Here is an 18,486-nt window from a genome sequence, read left to right as displayed (position 1 = left end):
GTAGGATATACAAACCGAGATTCTGGGGGTAGTATGTGAAGGCTTTTGGCTCGCTCACTTCCCCGTCCGACTTTCGCTGCAGCATGATCATAACATTGACAGCTTTTTCTATTTTTGTATCTCGGTATGCTGGAGTACGAAACACTATAGCATACTGAAACAGACACAAAAAACTACATTGATTACAGATTAAAAATATTTAAACAAATATTACATCATTAGTAATAACAACTGTAGCACCCTGATGTTCGTGAAACAGTTGCCTGTTTATAGCTCTAATATTGTCTTACCATCACTAAAACGTTTTCTACATAAAATAGATATCACCAACATAGGCCTACAATGCATGTTGACACTTTTCAACATACATTTAAATCAGTTAGATGCATCCTACGATAAGAGAATCAATAACGAAGAAACACATTTACTTGGTAACCTAAATTACACCTACATGTATTAGGCAATACAAATTGATGATTAGTGCATAATTGTGTGTGTGTGTGGGGGGGGGGGGGGGGGATTAAATGCATAGAACAATAAACCAAAAAATATTTATTTATTTATGGACATTTTTCCTCACAAATATACATTTGAGATCAATTTGAAAATCCTATAGGTAAACCTGCCGACAAACACTGAATGAAGAAGGACTAATTGTGATCGACCTGGCGATGAACGTCGAGGGGACCGAAGTTGCCGAAGTCTTCCCACTTAATAGACTCATCATCGTTGTACTCAACAAAACGAACCTGGATATCGTCTGCAAATAAACGTCATTTCATAACACAATAGCATTCTTAACGTAATCCCTTGACAAAGTACTGTGAAAAATTAAAACAAGTTCATAGTATATTTAATATAAGTAATGGACTGACAACTAATTTCATGTCCACTGCCAGAAATAGACTAAAATACATTTATCCTGCTAGTCACAGATTATGATGACGACGGATAAAGCAAAGTCATATACGTATAGTAACAGGATATGATTTTTGATGTCATGCACGTGACATCACATAAATAGCTACATTACAAAATTGCTCATTTGACCTCTAGGTCATCGTAAAATGTAGCTGAAATAACATAAATAATAGCTTTTCCCCTTAATTTTTATGATCTGTAGGATAAAGATAATAATAAGTTAATGATGTAGGATATCAGCTTTATCCTATTCAGGCCGAAATGAGAAATTGCGCTCGGCAAGTCTCACAGAATTTCCCATTCTTACCTTCACAGGATAATGCTGATATCCAACGTCATTAACTAGGTATTCTCTATGTATCTTTTATTGGTTCATGAAGAGAATCGTATGTCCCTGATTTGTGAGTTGCTCCCACAGGCCAGTTTTAGTTCTATGTAGTTAATACAAATAACGTTTGTAGCACACAGAGACTGAGGAAGGATAATTAATAATAATCTCACCAACAAAAAATAGAAGATCTTTCAGTAATGGTTTGACAAAGGAACTGTATGATGCCCACTGTCAGAAATAGCCATCTTACCTTTCTGAACTCTCTCACACAAAAGAAACACTTCTTCGTTTCCAGTGCAGCATCCACCATATTTGTCCATTCGACAAATCTTTAAAGCTGATGCACCAGGTGACTCTAAATAAGCAGGGAATCACATGTAAGACACAAGCAGATAACCACGTCATTCACCTCCTGTCATACATTCAATACGCGACAAAATAGAACAGTATAGTTTACATCACTTACTGCTGTTGTATATTAATTGTGAGACATGAGAGTGTATTGCTGCGTTATATGGGTTGTGAGATATTAGTGTGATATCACTTACTGCTGTCATATATGGGTTGTGAGATATTAGTGTTACATCACTTACTGCCATCGTATATGAGTTGTGAGATATTAGTTTACATCACTTACTGCTGTAGTATATGGGTTGTGAGATATTAGTGTGATATCACTTACTGCTATCATATATGGGTTGTGAGATATTAGTGCTACATCACTTACTGCTGTTGTATATCGGTTGTGAGATGTTAGTGTTACATCACTTACTGCTGTCATATATGGGTTGTGAGATATTAGTGTTACATCACTTACTGCTGTCATATATGGGTTGTGAGATATTAGTGTTACATCACTTACTGCCATCGTATATGGGTTGTGAGATATTAGTGTTACATCACTTACTGCCGTCATATATGGGTTGTGAGATATTAGTGTTACATCACTTACTGCTGTAGTATATGGGTTGTGAGATATTAGTGTTACATCACTTACTGCTGTCGTATATGGGTTGTGAGATATTAGTGTTACATCACTTACTGCTGTCGTATATGGGTTGTGAGATATTAGTGTTACATCACTTACTGCTGTCGTATATGGGTTGTGAGATATTAGTGTTACATCACTTACTGCTGTCGTATATGAGTTGAGATATTAGTGTTACATCACTTACTGCTGTCGTATATGGGTTGTGAGATATTAGTGTTACATCACTTACTGCTGTCGTATATGAGTTGAGATATTAGTGTTACATCACTTACTGCTGTCGTATATGAGTTGAGATATTAGTGTTACATCACTTACTGCTGTCGTATATGGGTTGTGAGATGACTGATGGAAGAAGTTTGCTGTACTGATCGTTCTCGTCAATAAGGTAGACTTGGAAACAGAGCCGCACCACATTCAGAGACATACTTTTTGCCTGCTCACGGGCCTGTTTTCTCGCATTCTCCTTTTCCTGATCTGGTGATGAACAAAGAGAAGTGCATTTGTTTAATTATACCTCAGCACTGTGTTTTATTGATTCTGGAGCTACCAAGGAAAGAAGGAAATGTTTACTTAACGACGCACTCAACACATTTTATTTTCAGTGATATGGTATCGGACATATGGTTAAGGATCACACAGATATTGAGAGAGGAAACTCAGTGTCGCCATATCTACTATATCTAACATATATATTAATGTCATAGATTATAGCCCATCTGTCTTGTTCAGTGAAGATTCTACCACTGAGCTATAGCCCATGTCTCTTGTTCAGTGAAGATTCTACCACTGAGCTATAGCCCATGTCTCTTGTTCAGAGAAGATTCTACCACTGAGCTATAGCCCATCTCTCTTGTCCATGAAGATTCTACCACTGAGCTATAGCCCATGTCTCTTGTTCAGTGAAGAATCTACCACTGAGCTATAGCCCATCTCTCTTGTTCAGAGAAGATTCTACCACTGAGCTATAGCCTATCTCTCTTGTCCAGAGAAGATTCTACCACTGAGCTATAGCCCATCTCTCTTGTTCAGTGAAGATTCTACCACTGAGCTATAGCCCATCTCTCTTGTCCAGAGAAGATTCTACCACTGAGCTATAGCCCATGTCTCTTGTTCAGTGAAGATTCTACCACTGAGCTATAGCCCATCTCTCTTGTTCAGTGAAGATTCTACCACTGAGCTATAGCCCATCTCTCGTTCAGTGAAGAGTCTACCACTGAGCTATGGCCCATCTCTCTTGTCCAGAGAAGATTCTACCACTGAGCTATGGCCCATCTCTCTTGTCCAGAGAAGATTCTACCACTGAGCTATGGCCCATCTCTCTTGTTCAGTGAAGATTCTACCACTGAGCTATGGCCCATCTCTCTTGTTCAGTGAGGATTCTACCACTGAGCTATGGCCCACCTCTCTTGTCCAAAGAAGATTCTACCACTGAGCTATAGCCCATCTCTCTTGCTCAGAGAAGATTCTACCACTGAGCTATAGCCCATCTCTCTTGTTCAGTGAAGAGTATACCACTGAGCTATGGCCCATCTCTCTTGTCCAGAGAAGATTCTACCACTGAGCTATGGCCCATCTCTCTTGTCCAGAGAAGATTCTACCACTGAGCTATGGCCCATCTCTCTTGTTCAGTGAAGATTCTACCACTGAGCTATGGCCCATCTCTCTTGTTCAGTGAGGATTCTACCACTGAGCTATGGCCCACCTCTCTTGTCCAAAGAAGATTCTACCACTGAGCTATAGCCCATCTCTCTTGTCCAGAGAAGATTCTACCACTGAGCTATGGCCCATCTCTCTTGTTCAGTGAAGATTCTACCACTGAGCTATGGCCCATCTCTCTTGTTCAGTGAGGATTCTACCACTGAGCTATGGCCCACCTCTCTTGTCCAAAGAAGATTCTACCACTGAGCTATAGCCCATCTCTCTTGTTCAGAGAAGATTCTACCACTGAGCTATAGCCCATCTCTCTTGTCCATGAAGATTCTACCACTGAGCTATAGCCCATCTCTCTTGTTCAGTGAAGATTCTACCACTGAGCTATAGCCCATCTCTCTTGTTCAGTGAAGCAATAATATATTAGTGTCACCTTAAAAATAATATGCTAATTAGTTTTACCTACAAACTAATATGCTAATTAGTGTTACCTACAAACTAATATGCTAATTAGTGTTACCTACAAACTAATATGCTAATTAGTGTTACCTACAAACTAATATGCTAATTAATGTTATCTACAAACTAATATGCTAATTAGTGTTACCTACAAACTAATATGCTAATTAGTATTACCTACAAACTAATATGCTAATTAATGTTACCTACAGCTAATTAGTGTTACCTACAAACTAATATGCTAATTAGTGTTACTTACAAAATAATATGCTAATCAATTTTATCTACAAACTAATATGCTAATTAGTGTTACCTACAAACTAATATGCTAATTAGTATTACCTACAAACTAATATGCTAATTAGTGTTACCTACAAACTAATATGCTAATTAGTGTTACCTACAAACTAATATGCTAATTAATGTTACCTACAAACTAATATGCTAATTAGTGTTACCTACAAACTAATATGCTTATTAATTTTACCTACAAACTAATATGCTAATTAGTATTACCTACAAACTAATATGCTAATTAGTGTTACCTACAAACTAATATGCTAATTAGTATTACCTGAAATGAATACTTCAGCTTGGAGGTTACTTAACTTGACCCGTTTGTCAAGCAGCATGGACTCCATTATCCGCTTTTCCAAAACCTCGGACGCTTTCTTTCGAGTCACATGAAGAACACAGAGATTGGGAAATCTGTAAGAGAAAACCAAACTTAAATCAATGAGCAGAGACATTTTTCAGTTTCAAATATGCAGCAGTAGCAAATAAACAGTTCAATACATCATGAAATTAGAGAGAAATACAGGGAGAGAGAGAGACAGACTGACACAGAGAAAGAGTGAGAGAGGAAAATAATTTGTTTAAAAACAAATGAATGCATGTAAAACAGTGTGGCACTCACGTTATATTTTGGTTTGCTGCTTTCACATCAAACGCACATATCCCATTATTGCAGTTCTTGCCGACCAACTTGTGAGCATGGTGTTTCGGAACCGTTTCATCTGTCACCAAGGTAACCACCATACGGACAGAGCCAGAATAGTTTTCAACCTTCAAGGAAAATGTATATGTTTGTACGCCTTTTCATTCATGTTTGTGGCTATAAGACATCCAGTTAAGGACTTAGGTTAAAGCATGGCTTGAAATTCATGTTTGTGGCTATAAGACATCCAGTTAAGGACTTAGGTTAAAGCATGGCTTGAAATTCATGTTTGTGGCTGTAAGACATCCAGTTAAGGACTTAGGTTAAAGCATGGCTTGAAATTCATGTTTGTGGCTATAAGACATCCAGTTAAGGACTTAGGTTAAAGCATGGCTTGAAATTCATTCTGTAGAGAGGGAAGCAATCTGTGCTTTTCAGATAAATTCAAGATGGAATCAAAAATTAGATTTTGAGATGAATTCTGGAACAACTGTAGCTTTATTTTAACAGGTGGAGAGATTGCGGTGTCTTCCTTAAAGCACTCACCCGTATGGCCGGGTAACTCTTCTGGTTCTTCCGACTCTTCTCCCCCTGCAGCCCCCCGTGGGATGGACCCTCACACTCGTAGCGAAAGCGGAAACCTCGCTGCTGGGGCTGCTCCACGATGATGATACGCGGCTGGTATTCTGTAAAAACAGGAAGAGATTATTTCTTTAATGCCACCTCAGTTCAACGATGATGATACGCGGCTGGTATTCTGTAAAAACAGGAAGAGATTATTTCTTTAACGCCACCTCAGTTCAACGATGATGATAAATGGCTGGTATTCTGTAAAACAGGAAGAGATTATTTCTTTAACGACACCTCAGTTCAACGATGATGATACACGGCTGGTATTCTGTAAAAACAGGAAGAGATTATTTCTTTAACGACACCTCAGTTCAACGATGATGATACGCGGCTGGTATTCTGTAAAAACAGGAAGAGATTATTTCTTTAACGACACCTCAGTTCAACGATGATGATACGTGGCTGGTATTCTGTAAAAACAGGAAGAGATTATTTCTTTAACGACACCTCAGTTCAACGATGATGATACGCGGCTGGTATTCTGTAAAAACCGGAAGAGATTATTTCTTTAACGACATCTCAGTTCAACGATGATGATACGTGGCTGGTATTCTGTAAAAACAGGAAGAGATTATTTCTTTAACGACACCTCAGTTCACCGATGATGATACGCGGCTGGTATTCTGTAAAAACAGGAAGAGATTATTTCTTTAACGACACCTCCGCTCCACGATGATACACGGCTGGTATTCTGTAAAAACAGGAAGAGATTATTTCTTTAACGACACCTCAGTTCGCCGATGATGATACACGGCTGGTATTCTGTAAAAACAGGAAGAGATTATTTCTTTAACGACACCTCAGTTCACCGATGATGATACGCGGCTGGTATTCTGTAAAAACAGGAAGAGATTATTTCTTTAACGACACCTCAGTTCACCGATGATGATACGCGGCTGGTATTCTGTAAAAACAGGAAGAGATTATTTCTTTAACGACACCTCAGTTCAACGATGATGATAAATGGCTGGTATTCTGTAAAACAGGAAGAGATTATTTCTTTAACGACACCTCAGTTCACCGATGATGATACGCGGCTGGTATTCTGTAAAAACAGGAAGAGATTATTTCTTTAACGACACCTCAGTTCAACAATGATGATACGTGGCTGGTATTCTGTAAAAACAGGAAGAGATTATTTCTTTAACGACACCTCAGTTCAACGATGATGATGCACAGTATATTTTATGGTTAAAGTTTGTTTTATTTAGTTACACCACTAGAGCACATTGATTTATTAATCATCGGCGTTTGGATGTGAAAGATTTGGTAATTTTTACATTTAATCTTAGAGAAGAAATCCACTACATTTTTGCATTAGTAGCAAGGGATCTTTTAAATGCACCACCCCAGACTGGATAACACATGCCATGGCCTTTGATACAACAGCTGTGGTGTACTAGCTAGAGCGAGAAATAGCCCAATGGACCCACCTATGGGGATTGATCCAAAACCGACCATGCATCACGCAAGATCTTTACGACTGGGCTAAGTCCTGTCCTCATCTGAGTGGAGAATTCTATCACTGAGCTACATCCCGCGATACCCATGTTTATAGTAAACAACAGTATTATTTTCTCTTTCTTTCAACAAATGAAGATCTTGAGGTGTATATATATCTTGTAGGGGTGGGCAATATTATCATATTAACAGTTGACTGCAATACAGTCTTGACAGTATATATCTCAGTACACCTTTTGAGAACTGGTTTTCACAAACTTTTCTTTCACTCACATTAGAAATATTGTCAAACAAATTAAAGAAATATTGTGAATATATTTCATTATATTGTTAAAAGTCATATAAACTGTTTCTTTATTTTTAAAGACATACTATACATTTAACTTAAAGCATGTACGGTAACTAATACACAAGTATTCAAAGGAATGAACAGCGTAATTCACAAATTCAGGAGTTGTTCGTTTTGTGCCAAGAGTTACATGTCCCATTTTTATGGGGTAACATTGATAACTTATAAGAAGACTGATCATCAACATAATGCCAGGTTTGTACAGTGTTTAAACTATATATGGTCTGCTAACAACCAATTTTAACTTATCATAACATTCAAAGACCTAACTCAAAATACTATGACTTTGAAGGTCTGAAAAATGACATTAACACTTTCCACAATTTCCATGACTGCTTACCATCTCGGATATGGCCGTTCATCATTGGGTAGTCCCCGTTGAAAATCTGCTGCTGTAATTCGGTGGGCTCGTACTTCGACTGTAGTAGGGGTCCCGACATGTCGAGGGGAAGCTGAACCGAGTCGTTAGAGTCATCGTTTACTACCTCCATATCTGAATTAAAACAGAGACAATCTTAGTACACAGCACGTCAAGAGCCGAGTCGTTAAGAGTCATCGTTTACTATCTACATATCTGAATTAAAACAGAGACAATCTTAGCACACAGCATGTCAAGAGCCGCGTCGTTAGTCATCGTTTACTATCTCCATATCTGAATTAAAACAGAGACAATCTTAGCACACAGCACATCAAGAGCCGAGTCGTTAGTCATCGTTTACTATCTCCATATCTGAATTAAAACAGAGACAATCTTAGCACACAGCATGTCAAGAGCCGAGTCATTAGTCATCGTTTACTATCTCCATATCTGAATTAAAACAGAGACAATCTTAGCACACAGCATGTCAAGAGCCGAGTCATTAGTCATCGTTTACTATCTCCATATCTGAATTAAAACAGAGACAATCTTAGCACACAGCACGTCAAGAGCCGAGTCGTTAGTCATCATTTACTATCTTCATATCTTAATTAAAACAGAGACAATCTTAGCACACAGCACGTCAAGAGCCGAGTCGTTAGAGTCATCGTTTACTATCTCCATATCTGAATTAAAACAGAGACAATCTTAGCACACAGCACGTCAAGAGCCGAGTCGTTAGTCATCGCTTACTATCTCCATATCTGAATTAAAACAGAGACAATCTTAGCACACAGCACGTCAAGAGCCAAGTCGTTAGAGCCATCGTTTACTATCTCCATATCTGAATTAAAACAGAGACAATCTTAGAACACAGCACGTCAAGAGCCGAGTCGTTAGTCATCATTTACTATCTCCATATCTGAATTAAAACAGAGAAAATCTTAGCACACAGCACGTCAAGAGCCGAGTCGTTAGTCATTGTTTACTATCTCCATATCTGAATTAAAACAGATACAATCTTAGCACACAGCACGTCAAGAGCCGAGTTGTTAGAGTCATCGGTTACTATCTTCATATCTGAATTAAAACAGAGACAATCTTAGCACACAGCACGTCAAGAGCCAAGTCATTAGAGTCATCGTTTACTACCTCCATATCTGAATTAAAACAGAGACAATCTTAGCACACAGCACGTCAAGAGCCAAGTCGTTAGAGTCATCGTTCACTATCTCCATATCTGAATTAAAACAGAGACAATCTTAGCACACAGCACGTCAAGAGCCAAGTCGTTAGAGTCATCGTTTACTATCTCCATATATGAATTAAAACAGAGACAATCTTAGCACACAGCACGTCAAGAGCCAAGTCGTTAGAGTCATCGTTTACTATCTACATATCTGAATTAAAACAGAGACAATCTTAGCACACAGCACGTCAAGAGCTGAGTCATTAGAGTCATCGTTTACTATCTCCATATCTGAATTAAAACAGAGACAATCTTAGCACACAGCACGTCAAGAGCTGAGTCATTAGAGTCATCGTTTACTATCTCCATATCTGAATTAAAACAGAGACAATCTTAGCACACAGCATGTCAAGAGCCGAGGAGCTTTGTTAATTAAAATACAAAATATTCAAAATGAGGAACAGGAACAGGAAATGTTTTATTTAATGATGCACTCAACACATTATTTACGGTTATATGGGGTCAGACATATGGTTAAGGACCACACAGATATAGAAAGGAGACCCCTGTCGCCACTTCATGGGCTACTCTTTCGATTAGCAGCAAGGGATCTTTTATATGTGCCATGCCAGACAGGATAGCACATACTACGGCCTTTGATATACCAGTCGTGGTGCACTGGCTGGAACGAGCAATAGCCCAATGGGGCCACCGACAAATAAATCGCCCAGGGTTCAACAAATACACTAGCCCTCTGTTCCGGCTACTGAATGTTTAGTCTGGCATTGTGGAAATTATGAACTGCATTACTATAATATATAGGGCTGAAGCCAAAATATCTGTGAGAGCTAATGACTTTTTGAAACAGTATCAAACACTGCCTCACCTAGCATCTCCCTACATTAACAATAAACATGTGCCTGCATGACACTTCCATTTTTATAATGGTAAAAAACTTTAATGTAAAAATAATCTTGGAAATTTCTTCTTTGATTACAGTACTTATCAATGCAGGGTTTGAAGAACATCATTATACATGTTTATACTGTATTTTGTTGTTTTGTTTTTTAATGTTCCATTTATGAAACAAGCATATAAAGCGAAATGATGGTAAGATATATATCAACATACATGTTCATGGAAACCCATTTTGGTGGGCATAAGCAATGGGTCCTAAAATATATTAATGTTTAAAATTAGACAGTTATTATGCAAATACAGAAGCTATCTTTTAGTTACTATTTTGGTGTGTAAACCATACAGACATCTATAACTGTAACATACACATCCCTCGAAATTCGCCGAAGCAATCAGCAATGCTGCTGCAAAGCTGATGTAAAACTGATTTTCAGTCCTGAGTATTTTAATGCTGTTTGAGAGTGAAAACAAAAACGTGTCCACTCTGAACTCTGAAATATAAGGTAGATACCAGTCAGCCAAATGTTCCATCAATAGTTTGCAGTATGCATCTTTTTTATATTGCCACCACAATACCTTGGTAAAATTAGTTTGCAAAGCACAGAAAAAAAATTCGTTATCGGGTCACGATTCGCCACGCACATTTCAGAGATCGTTACACAATTTTGAAACATTAAACAGTAGTTGCTAATCAATGTTTAATTGGCTAGAAATATCGCTAAACAGGATTTTGAAAAAATATTCCCTGCAACGGCACTTGACTTCAGTCGAAAAATTATCTGAATTTCAAGGACTGCATACATCAGTGAGTAATTCATTTCGTAGAAGGCATACAACCAAAACTTTCAAGGACTGCATACATCAGTGAGTAATTCATTTCGTAGAAGGCATACAACCAAAACTTTCAAGGACTGCATACATCAGTGAGTAATTCATTTCGTAGAAGGCAAACAACCAAAACTTTCAAGGACTGCATACATCAGTGAGTAATTCATTTCGTAGAAGGCATACAACCAAAACTTTCAAGGAATCCATACATCAGTAATTCATTTCGTAGAAGGCAAACAACCAAAACTTTCAAGGACTGCATACATCAGTGAGTACTAGTAATTCATTTCGTAGAAGGCATACAACCAAAACTTTCAAGGACTGCATACATCAGTGAGTAATTCATTTCGTAGAAGGCAAACAACCAAAACTTTCAAGGACTGCATACATCAGTGAGTAATTCATTTCGTAGAAGGCATACAACCAAAACTTTCAAGGACTGCATACATCAGTGAGTAATTCATTTCGTAGAAGGCATACAACCAAAACTTTGAAGGACTGCATACATCAGTGAGTAATTCATTTCGTAGAAGGCATACAACCAAAACTTTCAAGGACTGCATACATCAGTGAGTAATTCATTTCGTAGAAGGCATACAACCAAAACTTTCAAGGACTGCATACATCAGTGAGTAATTCATTTCGTAGAAGGCATACAACCAAAACTTTCAAGGACTGCATACATCAGTGAGTAATTCATTTCGTAGAAGGCATACAACCAAAACTTTGAAGGACTGCATACATCAGTGAGTAATTCATTTCGTAGAAGGCATACAACCAAAACTTTCAAGGACTGCATACATCAGTGAGTAATTCATTTCGTAGAAGGCATACAACCAAAACTTTCAAGGACTGCATACATCAGTGAGTATTTCATTTCGTAGAAGGCATACAACCAAAACTTTCAAGGACTGCATACATCAGTGAGTAATTCATTTCGTAGAAGGCATACAACCAAAACTTTCCACAACAAAACTGTTCAGTGTTTTATCAACATACGTTTTTAACAAAACAATCAAGTGACTTTAATAACTAGATTATCTAAGATATCAATTCACTTTGTGGTAGAAACAAATAATTGTTAAAATTAGTCTTCCTTCCAATTACTGTGTTTGAAAAGCAGAGGCAAATAGTATTACCAGTACCAAAAGACATTTGTATATACATGTATATATGTCATATTAATGAGCAGGATAAGTTCAGTGATGATGAATGTGACAGAACTGTTTCTTTCCCCATGGATGCAAAAGTCAAAATAACAAATATTCATGTGTGTATTATTGCTGACAATCAAAGTTTGTTTTGTTTAACAACAACACTGGAGCACATTGAATAAAAGTTGTGTTTTTTTAACGACACCATTAAAGCATACTGAATAATTAATCATCGATGTCAAACCTTTGGTATTTCTGACACATAATCATCAGAGGAAACCTGCTATATTTTTCCTAATGTAGCAAGGGATCTTTTATATATAATAAACACTTTCCCACAGACAGGAAAGGCCTTTGTCCAGTTGTGGTGCACGAGTTAGAACGAGAAAAAATCCTATCAGGTGAATTGATCCACTGAGGTGGTTCGATCCTGCGATGCAAGCACCTAACAGACTGAGCTAAATCCAGCCCCTTGAGTGCAATCAATGCATCCATCAAAACAGGTCCCTCATTGAAACAGGGCGTGCACCCAATGAATGAATGATTATTATAATGATATATTTATTGTTTATGATATAAAAATTATAGTACACGAATGTCAGGGATCATTTTTTGTTTTTAAAGATTTTATTAGCCACAGTGGGTGATCAGTTAAAACTAATAGCAACTATTATTTAACATTTTTAATTGTGCAGTACATGTCTGAAAGGTGTAGTGAAATACAATCATAACAATGAGATACGGTACTGAAAAAACAAAACGTTCACTGAATGTTGATACTTAAGTTGGCTTAACAGTGTATTGGCAGTCAATACATATTAGTTATGAAACATCGGTTGTGTTTACATTGTGTTTTAGAAAACTGATACATGATGAAGGTGCGATACTGCACCTTTAACGTCTAATAACCACTAAACCAGGGTCAGCCAAGTTAGCGTCTGAGCAAACAAACCTTCTTCGTTGATTTTTGCAAGAAACAGAATTCGTCTCCAGAAAAAAACCCTTTAAGACAGTTTTATCTTTTGAAACAGATGACGGCCATTAACCATTACGATGTTGGTGAAATACAGAGTAAAACACTTTGTAACAACACTACTTGTAAACAGTTTTACGCCATTACAGGATATTCCAACAGGGAAATTCCCAAATAATTCTGAATGGGCAAAATCTTGCCATGTGATATAAATTCAGTAATATGATTGGGTAAATATCTATTTTTAACCGTGATTCAAGATTTTTTTCCTTCCTTTCTTCTTGTGTTATTCACACCTTTTGTTTGGCGAACCAACTATTTCAACTCACACACTGTTCTTTAAGTCGGAAGATTTCAGTCTTGAAAGATAACGCTTTATATTTATGAAACAATTTTATCTCAACCATATTTATTTCAAATAATTGTCAGATTTACAGGTATGTATATATTTTAAAATGCATACGTATAGCCTGCTTAAAAGAACAGACCCTAGTTTCAGCCCGTGAAAATTAACACTAAGTTTAGTTAATCTACAAACCTGTAACACTACGTTTAGTTAATCAACAAACCTGTAACACTAAGTTTAGTTACTCTACAAACCTGTAACACATTTGGATAAAGTTACAACTGAGTGAAACATGAGTCTCTGACTTTGAAATTGTGAAATGCCCTCTAAAATAGACTAAAACTCAACTCCATAACTTTTACTTCTCAGACGCACGTGCGTTTTTAAAAATATGAGAAATACATTTTGTGATATTTAAAAACACCAGGATGACCAAACACACTTTGGATGTTCGGAAATTGATAATCTAAACAATAAAATCTAAGTAAAGTATAATTTTAGTTATCAAAAACGGCTCTAATAGTAAAAAAAAAAAAATATATATATGCCTTAGTGTTTACAAACTAGGGTGTGTCCCTTTAATAGGTATAGCGCAACTAACGAATTTACCGGAAAATCTGGAATTGTTTGTTTGGTATCCGGAATTAATACTACATATCCGGAATTTTCTTCAAATTCCTTTCATTCAAAATCTGTTTAAAATCATGTTTTCACGTTTCTATGAAAGTTGGTAAACCGATTTAAAACAAGCGTCTGGGATTAGGCCTAACTCCTTCACAGGACTCAGAAGCGCTGCCTTGTTCACACGTTGTTGTGAGGGACATGTTTCGGTGGTTGCGTCTTTTGCGCACAACAATACGCACATTTGAACATTTCTGACATCGTTTGATTTTTATGTGGGGAAAGTAAACACATTGCTGTTACATTCATAGAAATATTTCTACGATTAAACTTACATATTAAATATATTTTCTTGTTTAGAATATCTGTGTCTGTATATTCAATGTGTTTCTGGTCGTCTTAATATTTGTAAGAAGCCAAAACTGGACTTTATTTTCAATTAATTTCGTAGGCCAATGTAAGAACAAATGTATTTTAGGAAATAAAATGAAATTTAACCTAGTACAAATATTAGAACGATCAGAAACACGTTTAATATACAGCCACTAATATATTATGCAGAAAAATATATTTGATATATAATTACAATCGTTAAAAAGTCTCTGTTAGTCGATAACATCTTAAAAAGTGCAGAAAACTCAGGAATGTCCCTTTAAATGTAATGTCTTTGTAAAACACTACTTATTTTCATCACCAAATAAGACACGTGACAACTTGGGTGGGGTGGGGATAATATTATAATACCGTACATGATCTATATGAATAGGGTTCGGAAAACATGGTCTATCCCCCCCACCCCTTTCCATTTTTTCTGTTATTGTACTCAGAAGACTGGAAATTCCGTATTTCCATTCCTGGAATTTCTCATGTAACATGCCCATGAACCTTCTAATAGGTTTTGACCCTCAAATGTTTACTCCCCCCCCCCCCCCCCCCCCAGCCCACTAACTGTGCCCCCTATATACAGTCGTACTCTCCGCAGGTCCTGGAAGATAATTCATTGCCTGCCTCTCACCTCCCCCGCCTATTTCAAAATCAAAGTAATATACAGGTATCATCCTCCGATTCAAATACAATTAAAGTAACTAAACAATCAGTGGAATTCTGGTAATCTAAGACTTTAAAATATTGTCCCATTTCATGAATATTAATGAAAAAGTTAAATTTATACTACACATTAATTTATCAGTGCAAACAGTGATAAAATACTAACTGACAAGATGGAGTCGTATTTCATTGATTGACAGCTCGTACATGTGACCCTCAGGGAGGAAACCCGATGAGGTATTTACCCTTTTCACACCCAAGAATTGATGAGTTTTTCCTGCTGGGATGTCATTAAACACTCGTTAATCCACTCACAGATTATATAATTCATAACTTCATTCTTTTATTTTCTCTTACAGCTGAGAAGTGCCAGTTAAAACAGTGTGAGAATGTTTCATTAAACAACTTGTTTGCTATCCTTTTTCTTCATATTGATTACTCATTATTGCATGAACGGATAGATGGAAGATGGATGGAGGGATGGATGGATGGAGATATGGATGAAAACATGGATGATGAATGGATGGATGGATGGATGGATTAAAGGATGGATGGAATGAAAGATAAGTAATGAATGGATGGATGAGTAGATGGATGGGTATACGAATGTATACAATATATTGTTTATTGTTGCCTGCAAGTACAAACTTATATAACCAGGTCACTGCTTAATGTGGACACCTCAGCCTAGTTTACGGAGTCAACAATTGTCTGCTCCACTGTGTCGATCCAGCAGTTAGTTTGCCTGTTCTCCGTGACTGACATTACATCAAGGATAGACCGTAATAGTTTGTCCTTTGTTAATATTTATAGACACATAACAGCTACTGGGTGTCATTAAACAGGTTTCCTTTATATCCACTGCCTCGGTACATTCACACCCTGATTCTCCTGTCCTATCCAGGTCATGCTGTGCACTCATCCTCTGCCTCGGTACATTCACACCCTGATTCTCCTGTCCTATCCAGGTCATGCTGTGCACTCATCCACTGCCTCAGTACATTCACACCCTGATTCTCCTGTCCTATCCAAGTCATGCTGTGCACTCATCCACTGCCTCGGTACATTCACACCCTGATTCTCCTGTCCTATCCAGGCCATGCTGTGCACTCATCCACTGCCTCGGTACATTCACACCCTGATTCTCCTGTCCAATCCAGGCCATGCTGTGCACTCATCCACTGCCTCGGTACATTCACACCCTGATTCTCCTGTCCTATCCAGGTCATGCTGTGCACTCATCCACTGCCTCGGTACATTGTGTTACAGGACTGAACGACCTTGATGGATCCATTCAACTGACTGGGTTTTTCTCATTCTAACGAGTGCACCACAACTGGTCAAAGGCCTTGTTACATGTATTTGCTTTCCTATCTGAGGGAAAGTGGATATAAAAGATCCCTTGCTGCTTACAGAAAAATGTAGCAGGTTTCCTCTGAGGACTACAAGTCATAATGACCCAATGTTTGGCATCCAACAGCTGATGATTAATTAATCAATGTGTTCTAGTGGTGTCGCTAAACAGAACAAACTTTTAATGTTTTTTGTCTGAAGATTGCACCCATTTATCTCCCCTTGGGTGGGCAGTCCAGTCAAAATAATTTTTATTGCAACTGTTTCCTGAACCTTACCTGAACAACATGTCAAAAATGTACATTGATAGTGAGCTCTGTGGTCTAGTGGATAAGCTGCTGGACAATCAAGCTAACGACAGTGGTTCAAATCCTGTCGTTCAAATCCCGTCGTTCATCTTTCTCATCTATCACTCTCTGCCTATCATTCTCATTATCTTAATATAAAAACTTTCCAATTTTTCCCAATATTTCAATCTGTTTTGATCCTTTCTGTCAGTTTCCTCCGACTCTGTCTTCTGAGCTGTCCACACCATCGCCTACCTGTCTCAAGTTCCTCCACGGGTGCAGTCTCTGTGTATTTCCCTGTACCCACCTGGCATCCTCGTCCTCTGCACTAACTAATGACCGCTGGTAGTAGGGGTGCATAGTAGCTGGTTACAAGTGCCTCTCAACAATGCCAGAAGTAACTACTGAACACTCCCTGAAGTTGTCAGACAGCTAAAAGCTGATGGGGGAATGGCAGGTGTGTAGCACAGATAGCCACAAGAGACAAGCAACTGTCATGGTTGGAGAGACAAGGACTGGGATGTGGAGGTGGGCAGCAAAAGAAGTTGAAAGATAGGAAAAGCTGCCAGATCAGGAAGAAATGAGATGGAAGCTGCCAGATCAGGAAGAAATGAGATGGAAGCTGCCAGATCAGGAAGAAATGAGATGGAATGCAAAGGAGAGAAAGGAAAGTGGGCAGTGGGATAAAAAAAGTACATTGATGATGTAGGTGGGACAAATATGCCAATTTGCATAATTTCAAAATGGCTGCTTCATACATGTTCAATTGTAACTACATGTATATGTTCTTGTATACTCCCAAACACATTTAATCAACTTTAGATTATTTTGATGCGTCTTCTTTCCAGCTGTATGTCGACTTATTTTAACAACATCAATAATATATCATCTGTACATGCTTGTGCCAAAACATAAACATTTCAATATCATAAATGAAAACAAGAAGAAGAAAGAAATGTTTTATTTAACGATGCACTCAACACATTTTATTTACGGTTATATGGCATCAGACATATGGTTAAGGACCACATAGATATTGAGAGAGGAAACCCAGTGTCACCACTTCATGAGCTACTCTTTTCGATTAGCAGCAAGGGATCTTTTATATGCACCATCCCACACACAGGGTAGTACATACCACAGCCTTTAATATACCAGTCGTGGTGCACTGGCTGGAATGAAAAATAGCCCAATGGGCCCACCGACGGGGATTGATCCCACACTGACCGGGAATCAAGCGAGTGCTGTACCACTGGGCTACGTCTCGCCCCATACCATAAATGAAATGGAGAAAAAGGGTGTCTATGTCATTGCAGTTGTAATTAAGAAATAAACACTGTCCATCATAAGTTGCGTAATATATGTTGTTGTTATTGTTTTTTGGGGGGTTATTTTTGTGTTTTACTTTGTTTGTTTGGGGGCTTTTTTGTGGGGGTTTGGAGGGGGTGTTTTTTGTGGGGGTTTGGAGGGGGTGTTTTTTGTGGGGGTTTGGAGGGGGTGTTTTTTGTGGGGAGTATATAATGTAAAATATGATATGAACAGGGACAGTATTTCACATGATTAATATGCAGTTTAATACTAGTCAGACCTGTTTAGTTCACAAGTGGAAGAATAACACGGTTCTATCTGACAATTTTGTCTTTTTGCAATAAAATTAGGCTGGAATAGCCGATGATTAATAAA

General features: G+C 37.9%; 1 protein-coding gene across 1 annotated transcript in view; it reads right to left on the bottom strand.

The window, feature by feature from the left end:
* Positions 1-13,380, bottom strand: part of LOC121378614 (nuclear factor NF-kappa-B p105 subunit-like) — a 49,383-nt gene extending 36,003 nt beyond the window's left edge. Inside the window, exons 1-9 of the mRNA XM_041506873.1 lie at positions 13,129-13,380; positions 8,070-8,222; positions 5,836-5,975; positions 5,269-5,417; positions 4,927-5,060; positions 2,559-2,717; positions 1,503-1,607; positions 666-760; positions 16-154 (exon numbers count right to left, since the gene is read on the bottom strand). Coding sequence (XP_041362807.1) covers positions 16-154; positions 666-760; positions 1,503-1,607; positions 2,559-2,717; positions 4,927-5,060; positions 5,269-5,417; positions 5,836-5,975; positions 8,070-8,220 — 1,072 coding nt within the window. The 5' untranslated portion in view covers positions 8,221-8,222; positions 13,129-13,380. The remainder of the gene's footprint in view (positions 1-15; positions 155-665; positions 761-1,502; positions 1,608-2,558; positions 2,718-4,926; positions 5,061-5,268; positions 5,418-5,835; positions 5,976-8,069; positions 8,223-13,128) is intronic.
* Between the last annotated feature and the right edge of the window lie 5,106 nt (positions 13,381-18,486).

This window comes from Gigantopelta aegis, chromosome 8, assembly GCF_016097555.1.
Source record: "Gigantopelta aegis isolate Gae_Host chromosome 8, Gae_host_genome, whole genome shotgun sequence".
NCBI classification, from domain to species: domain Eukaryota; kingdom Metazoa; phylum Mollusca; class Gastropoda; order Neomphalida; family Peltospiridae; genus Gigantopelta; species Gigantopelta aegis.
Note: the sequence above shows the minus strand (reverse complement) of the source record. Positions and strands in the feature narration are given on the sequence as shown.